Source organism: Nematolebias whitei, chromosome 12, assembly GCF_014905685.2.
Source record: "Nematolebias whitei isolate Nwh7 chromosome 12, NemWhi1, whole genome shotgun sequence".
NCBI lineage: Eukaryota > Metazoa > Chordata > Actinopteri > Cyprinodontiformes > Rivulidae > Nematolebias > Nematolebias whitei.
In genome coordinates this window covers 34,504,899-34,513,781 of record NC_056509.1, presented here as the reverse complement: position 1 = coordinate 34,513,781, position 8,883 = coordinate 34,504,899, and the positions used below count along the sequence as shown (strand labels likewise).

At 39.3% G+C, this 8,883-nt stretch overlaps 1 protein-coding gene across 1 annotated transcript in view; it reads right to left on the bottom strand.

Annotated features, from left to right (window-relative positions):
- Positions 1–1,272: 1,272 nt before the first annotated feature.
- slc22a16 (solute carrier family 22 member 16) overlaps positions 1,273–8,883 on the bottom strand; it is a 20,586-nt gene continuing 12,975 nt past the window's right edge. The window contains exons 5-8 of the mRNA XM_037685153.1: positions 6,751–6,878; positions 4,038–4,147; positions 2,090–2,189; positions 1,273–1,567 (exon numbers count right to left, since the gene is read on the bottom strand). Of these exons, the coding sequence (XP_037541081.1) occupies positions 1,373–1,567; positions 2,090–2,189; positions 4,038–4,147; positions 6,751–6,878 (533 nt within the window). The 3' untranslated portion in view covers positions 1,273–1,372. The remainder of the gene's footprint in view (positions 1,568–2,089; positions 2,190–4,037; positions 4,148–6,750; positions 6,879–8,883) is intronic.

Below are 8,883 nucleotides of genomic sequence, written 5' to 3'. Positions count from 1 at the left end.
GTATCAGTACAATGAAAAACTGAAAATTGCATTAGCATGACCCCATTTCTCCAAAGACCATTCAAATAGTTATCTGCAACATGTAAGATATTAATGGTTTAGTTTCCACAGAACCACAATACAAAAGATCTGAACTATCCCTTTAACACAAACATCCAAAACATGCCCATAGTTAAAGTCACATTAGATGTTAAAATAAATTAACTCAATTTGGAGAATTTAAAAAAAAATTATTTCATCTTGTGAAATCAATAAAGATCTGGTAGAGAGGTGACTGTGAGCAGCAGTATGGTTTCATGCAGAAAGAGCACCACAGATGTTATCTTTGCTTTGAGGATGCTGAGGGTCAGAAAGAACTCCGTTGTGTCTGTGGATTTAGAAAAAACATATGGCAGGGTGCCGAGGGAGGAGGTGTGGTGTTGCATGAGGAAATCTGGAGTGGCAGAGAAGTATGTTAGACTGGTACAGGACATGTATGAGGACAGCAGGACAGTGGTGAGATGTGCTGTAAGAGTGACAGCTTCAAGGTGGAGGGTGCAGCACAGGTTGAACAACTGGGAGATAAAGTTGGAGAGACCAGAATGAAATTGTTTGGACATGACCAGAGGAGGGAGGGACAGTGGGTATACTGGTAGAAGGATGTTAGACATGTAGCTGGCAGGAAGAAGACAAAGAGGAGATGTATGGATGCAGTTAGAGAGGACATGGAGGTAGATGGAGTGAGGACAGAGGACAGAGTGAGATGGAGGAGGATGACTCGCTATGGAGACCCCTGAAGAGGGAAAAGCTGAAAGAAGAAGAAATTTAAAAATAAACCTCAACAATGTCATCTTAAACAAGAAAGACCTGAACTGCAGTTACAACTTTAACAGTTTTCAGACAGTTTCACAATAAAACACACTCCCTGAGATTACAACGCATTAAGTGGGCTTAAATTAAAAGAGACACTTCTTTTAACATAAAAATACACTTTAACAGAAATCATTCATGTACTATTTGTAGAGTAACAGTGGTAACGCAATGAACTGAGTACCAGTTAAATCATATGAATTACTTTATCTTTCAAAAAGTCTTATAAATTTGTCCTTTAGTATTCATCACTTTTCTGTAAGTTACCACATATACATGTAAATACCACGCAGAACAGAATACTACGGAATTCATGATCACACTGTGACTGATGGATGCAGTTTGCAGAACACTTTGCAACTATTGGTCAGGTCGTAGAACAAACAAAACAGACATTGCAACAGTTTCAAGAAAGCTTTTCTTTTTCTTCCAACAGTTCAAAATCCTGAAAACTGCTGCATCAACCCTCATTTGTCCGTTCTGTTCCTCCAGCTGTGATTTTATTTCCCCCCACAGCGCAAGCTCAGGCCTTTGCTTCGTTTTGATTCAGCTCCATCCCTTCCTCTGCGTCTTTGTCGTTCGGGTTCGAGTTCTTCTTCCTGGGATCACGTCCGAGAGACTCAGCCTCCTCCAGGGTGGTCGTTAAGGGTTCACCCAGCGTCTCGGGCAGCAGCAAAGTCAGCACTCCAATGATGAATGCCAGGATTCCTACAATGAGCTGCACAGACAGATGATTTATCTACAGAGAAACACTGCTGCGTTCACTCAATCTGCCCAGAGTCAGATAGAAATACATCTAAACACCTGCTGAAGATTGGACATTGCTCCAACCTCGTTGAGGCGTGATGACGCACATGCACAAGCACACACTGGTTTCTGTGAGCAGCCCTTATCGACTCGGCCTCGCTGAGAGCTCACAGATGTAACTCTGAGAAAACTACAGTTGGATTAATCTGTAGATAAAGCTGAGAGGATTCTCAAAACAGTTTGGCGCTCAGGTTTTCTTCCCATCCTGTGAGACTAAACAAATCCAGACTTTAATTTCTGCTGCTTCTCTGCACGTTTGAACCACACAGCTTTAGTAAGATTTCCTGCAGACACAGATCAGTATCATCATTTTTCTTCTGTCCTATGTGCAATAATCTGAAAAGCACTTCCTAATTCCCCTGGGGGGGAAAAAAAACAATCTTCTGATTGAACATTAAGCATCATGTTTGCAGAGGAAAAGGTGAGCTTGTACCTGAGGTAGGTAGGTCCATACATCAGCCAGGCACACACAGAAAGGAGCTACCACACTGCCGACACGACACATCATACTGCCACTGCCCACTGCCAGAGATCTGAAGGAGGAACATACAGTCTGGATCAACTGTTCAGTTAAATAAAGTAAAACAATAAATAAAAAAAAGAGCTTAAATAGAATGATTTTGACAAACAAAAAAAAAAACACTCAGAGAAGTGATAATAATGTGACTCTATGAGTTGACTAATATAAGGACTTCTTAATTAGGATTTCACATTTGAGCAGTGCTGGAGAAAGTACTCAAACACTGTACTTAAGTAAAAGTACAAATAAACAGACAAAAATGTACTCTAGAAAAAGTAGAAGTACCACATTAACATTTTTATTTAAAAGTAAATAAGTACTTGCTTTGAAAAATACTTAAAGTTTTAAAAGTAAAAGTACTTGCTGAATATATTACCTAATGCAATGGTCTACAATATCATTGTGTACCTACCATATGTATATTTTCTGTAACGCATTAATAGTGTTGTGTCATTTTAATGAACAATGCTTCAGATAATACATGTTTTTATTGTGTTTACTCTGCGACACCGTTCACACTTGGACTTGTGATTCTGTGCGTCAGAATTTCAGGGATGATGTGCAGAGTTAAATGTCATTAATCAAAATAAGAACGAGGAATGATTTTACCTTTGAAAGTTTTTATTTAACACAAAGCAAAACCAATGTGTCATTTTAACTGCAGTAGACACATTTAAGTAAAGGTTGTCTGCCTGAAAAAAGGAGCATTAGACCTACCAAAGGACTCTAGTCTCAAACTCTAGTTAAAATACTGTCTAGTCAACCTTGTAATGGGTCAATAGTGAATGATATTTTAACTTCCTGACACCATTTTCAAAACTTGGATTCGAGTGTCAAGCCATTTGGAGACACCTCTTGTCTCTTGTCCTAACCTAATGACTCTCAGCCAGTGGCCCTCACCCCGATAGTCTCTAAATGCTTCGAAAAACTGGTCATGACCCACATCAAAACAACCATCAACATCAACGAGGACCCTCATCAGTATGCATACCATGAAAACCGATCAACAGAGGATGCCATCTCCTCTGTGGTCCACACTGCGCTCAAGCACCTGGAGCAGAAAGACTCTTGCGTCCGTATGCTCTTTGTTGACTTCACATCCACCTTCAACACCATGATCCCCCAAACCCTGATGGACAAACTATCCACACTAGGACTAAGCCCCTCCATTTGCAACTGGGTACTAGACTTCTTAACAAACAGACCACAGTCAGTGAGGATCCACAACTTCTCCTCCTCCACCATAACCCTCAGCACTGGCTCTCCTCAAGGATGTGTGTTGAGCCCCCTCCTGTTTACTCTGCTCACGTATGATTGTGCAGCTACCCATCCAGGCTGTCACATTGTAAAGTTTGCAGATGATACAACGGTGGTGGGATGCATCACAAACAATGATGAGTCCAGTTACAGGTAAGAGATGGAACACCTGGAGAGCTGGTGCAAAGAGAATAACCTTCACGTCAATGTGAAGAAGACAAAGGAGATGATTGTGGACTTCAGAAGGAACAAAAACACCTACACCCCCCTGAACATAAGAGGATCTGCGGTGGAAGTGGTCTCCAGTTACAAGTACTTGGGTGTACACATGAATGACAACCTCAGCTGGAGCAACATCAGAGACCCATGTAGTGCAGTAGAAAGTACAGATACTTAATGTAAAATGTAGTGGAGTAAAAGTAGAAAGTACCCACGTTTAACTCTACTTAAGTAAAGTATAGATACATGAGAAATGTATTAAGTACAGTAACAAAGTACTTGTACTTAATTACATTCCACCACTGCATTTGAGGAATGCAATTGCAGCTGCCATCTTCAGTATACTGGCCAATGTTTAATGACAACAGGTTTATGATGTTCTTACCTGATGATGGTTGGGTAAAGCTCACAGGTGTACAGGTAGATCAGACCAAAGGCGATTGCAACAGCAAACTTTCCAATCATGCTGAGCGTGACAGCCAGAGCCTGGATGTCCTGCAGAGATGATAATAGATGGTAAAGATCATCAAGGACACATGTTTGACATTTATCTAATGGTTTGTATTCTAAATGAGGGGTTTATTTTGCTCATTTGCATATAATTTATCTATTTCTGAGAGACCAAAGAAGAGCCATATTTAATCAGGTCACGAACACAAACACATTGTCAGGTTCCTGAGTTGTCTGGTTCTGGGTCACAGAACCTCTGAGCCTGGTGGATCGTGGAGTGAGGTTTCTGAAGCTTGCTACTCCACCAGACCCGTTCCTGACGAGTTTAAGGGCTGGACCCTTCAGAACTTGGTTGTGTTCTCTGAGTCATTCCTCAGGCGTTTTCTGGGAGCCCGTTGAGGCGGGAAGCTGCTGTTGCCATGCGGATGAGGTCCAACAGGTCTGCCAGATTTTCTAAAATTGGTGGCAAGTAAAATTAAAACAACTGGAAGATTTATGCAAATGATGAGAAAAATCCTTTGTCACAAAACCCTGAGACAGAAATAGGATGACTAGAGGTCTTTATCAAAGAGGACAGAGGGTGGATTTACTGCAACAAGCTCAGAGTGCAGCATGATGTCACTAATTAACCCAAAATATGCCAGATTTTTTTTTGTTAATTTATATATTCCATTTTATTTTATTTTTTTGCATCGCATGATGCATTGCAATGATGTTCACTGGACTCGGCCAACATATAAATAACTCCTTTGTGGGCACAGGACTTCTTTCATGTCGCGTTGAATCAGGGTTTCAGTAAGAAAAAAGCTGGATCTCTTTTTCACAAACATTTTATACTCTAATGGCCCACATAGTTGCAGCAAGCATATTTTGTTTTGCATTTTATCTGCTGATTGCATAGACATTAACATGTTGGAAAAATTTGCAAATTTATCAGCCACAATATTAAAGTCACAGAGAAGTAAAATGTTCTTTTTTGTTCAGTTTGGTGTTGTGCATAACCATAGGTTTTTAGCATTTCCTTATTTATTATCTGAACCAACATGGACTTGAACCTGCAGCGTCAGGATTACAAGACCACAGCACTGACCACTGAGCCACTGCAGCCTCAAAACTTTACAAATGCTGAGCTATAGTGTTGTGTGGTAGTGTCTGAGCATCCACAACGTATGATGCACAGATTGTGTGAGATGTTTGTTGAAAACTTTAGCACCAACTGGAATCAATCCTTTCTGTTTTCTTTAGCAAAGTTTCTTGTGAACCACTTGTTGGATTAAATTAAACTATCAGGATGTAATCACTGTGCACCACAACTGATTAATTTAGACTCAGTCCAATTGAAGATGGCTACCACAGATAATCAACAGTAGGACAATATTCTTTCCATTAAGGAATAATTGCTCTTTAATAATAATATCTTACAGTAATAAATTAAAGGTAATAGTGGAGTTAGTTATAAAAGACTGCAAACATTTTACCTCCGTGACTCGTTTGCAGTTGCTTTAGAAAGTGTAGCATGTTTATAAAGCTGACATGTGGTTCATATACATTCTGCTATGTGAACATCTGCAAAGGGTTTTACATTCAAACTCAGCTGCCTGGTGAGTAAAAATGCAAAAGAACAATATCAATAAAAATTTGACTACAGTAAATGAGTCACTGTTAAAAACAACTCCAGAATACAAAGGTCATGTTTACTTGAAATGTTGACCATGGTGAGCATGGGTCGGAGCGCAGATCGCCGACCCGCCATATATCTGGTGAGCTGCATGGGCAGCCGGTAAACAGAGAGAGTGCTCTGTCCAAGAGCAGGAATTGGTTTAAATATAGCTCCGGTAGCACTCAGCCTGCTCCTGTTTCTGCCTCGCTGAATTACACAACCTAAGTAGACTTTTATCAACTTCACAGCAGAAAAGCTGTCAGGAAAACGTTTAAAACATAAAATGTTAATAATCGAGAAGTCCACGAAGGACTATACTGTTTTCATTTGGTGTGGCCACCGCAGGGATGTGTTAATGCTCAAATGTTAGCTCAATATCTCTACAATTTCCTGACTTATGAGCATTTTTATGTTTTGTAAAAAAAAAAAAATAAAAAAAAATGGATGTGGCGGCCATCTTAAATTGGGTTTACACCAAAATGTCATCAATTGTAGAGGTACACTAAATGATTGCTTACTATGAATATCCTTAATATCCATCCAGTGGTTCGTGAGATATTGTGCTAACAAACAGAGCTGACTCCAACAGTTATTGTCAGATTTTTTATAAACTTCTTAGTGTTTACAATATGAGATCAGTCTCAGTTACTACCACACCGAATGCAAGTTCAATATGTGTAAATATGTGGTTCTGATTGCTGAGATTAATTTGTTGCAGCAGAGTGGGATTGACTCCAAAAGGTAATAAGTTGTAAAAATTCATCCAATATTTACTTTGTGACTTTCATTAAAAGTCTGTCTACTTGTTTTATGAGATATTTTGCTAAAAGTACAGTCAAATGAAAACACGGGCATAGGCAAAATAATTACCTCCCTACTTTTGTCTTCAGTGGTGTGCAATAATGATAAAAAAGTATTTAAAGGACTATTTTACATGGCCTAAATGCTTAAACATTGTGAGAAATGCTGTGTGTTTGTGTGTACGTACAGCCGGCACCACTATGATGAGCATGCACGAGACTCCGGCCAAGAGCAGCGCTGGGGCGCACGTCATCTTCCTTCCAATCCGGTCCATAGCAAAACAGCCAACCAGATATGCGGGAATCTCCACTGCACCTGGAAACAGCCAATCACAGAAGTCTGAGGTCAAAGGTCGTTGAGTCACAGACACCGTGACATTCAATCTGAGGGATTAAAATACGCATTAGACATGTGGGGGAGGCACAGCACGGACAAACAAGTTCAACTGTGTGCACTTATGGTCCCCATGGTCCCCAAACTTTTTGTTTTGGGAGGATCTGGCAGGACATTAACTGTTGGATTCAATCCTGTCTGTCTTTTAGTAAAATATTTCAAAATAATCAACCCTTGCAAACACAAACAATGCCTGTAACTCAGCCAATTCTACGGATTATGAGCTATGTAATTTGGTGTAACTGAGCATCATCCCCAATAAATAATCTGAACACAAACAGATTGTGTGAGATTTTTGTTAAAACTTTGGCTCTAACTGTTGGATTCAAGTTAAAGGTTCTTTATTGTCATTCGCATCACGTGTGGTACATGAGGTGGAACAAAATTGTGTACTCAGGGTCCCAGTTACATCCAACAATAGCAAAAATATAAATTGTAAAAGAAGCAGTACTAAGGATCTATAACGATTCTTGTGAACTACAGATTTTAATGAAAGCCACGTTCATCCATTATCTTTTACCCGCGTCTTCCTTTTTGGGTCACTGGCACCCATGTCCAGCTATCACTGTGTGAGAGACGGGGGACACCCTGGACAGGTCTCCATCTATCACAGGGCCACATAGAGACAAACTTCACTCTAGCACTCACATCTAGGGACAGTTTAGAGTTACCAATCAGCCCAACATGCATGATTTTGGTCTGTGAGAGGAAAATGGAGTACCTGGAGAAAACCCACGCATGCACAGAGAGAACATGCAAACTTCACACAGAAAGGTTGAACCGGGGTGACCTGCTCAATGAGAGGCTCTACCAACTGCTCCACCAAGAAAGCAACTTAAAATAAAAAATCATTGGGTGCACATCAAACTCTATGCACTGCATAGATATAAATGTCCATATAGAACTTTACAGTATTTATACACTATCTTGTTTTAACAATTTTTGGGGGCTCATTTGTCATAATTACTGCATTTATTTAACTTTCCTAGTTAGTGCAGTATCTTATCTTATCTAATCTTATCTTATCCATTGCAGCCCTCTGAACTTAGAAAACACAAAAATGTCTGTGACTCAGCTACTATGACAGGTTAAAAAACAACAAAGTCCTTGCTCAATAATCCAGGTATACAATCCAACATTTGTCAGTCAGGTCATCTGGACAGTTTATTTTTTGTGCTGAAAAAGCACAAAAAATAAACTGTCCAGATGACCTGACTGAAAAATGTTGGACTATGACAGGTTCTGAGCTAAAATTTGGGATCATGTGAAAACTTTGTTTAAAACTTGTCAGCATGTAAAGCAGTGACCAATACACATTTTTGTTCTTTCTAACAGTCTTGGTGAAATAAACCCCTATTTATCGTTTCTTAACTGACACTTTGGACCTCCACCCCTACTATGGAAACAGCTGCTTTAAAGGAAGTGAGAATGTGGTTCTGATACTCTTGCTGGAAAGTAAAAGGATTAAAACTATGTCATCTTTAGTCTAGTGATGAAAACAGGCCACATATATGCATTATTTCCCTAATGAACTAAAGAAAATAACTGTCCAACTTTACAAAAATGTGTATTGTGAAAACTAATCTGCAATTTACCGTTTGGAAGAAGAACTGGGGGTTGATATACAATAAAAAATAATGTGCAGAAGAAGCCATGTGCTTATAAAATAACACATGAGCTGAATACAATTAAAGCACAACAGAAACCATTAGAGCACAAAGTCTTTTTTCCTAATTACATTTTACAAGGAAACAATCAGGCTACAGACAGTTTTCATTTATTGCTCACAGGCCAGTTCATCTGTCGCTATAAACAGAAGAATAAACAAAGTTTTTCTTGAGAAAAGCTAAATGCTTTTCTTGGTTTCTTGGTTTCACAACACTGAACAAGTTATTGCTAATATATATGTATACATATATATATATAT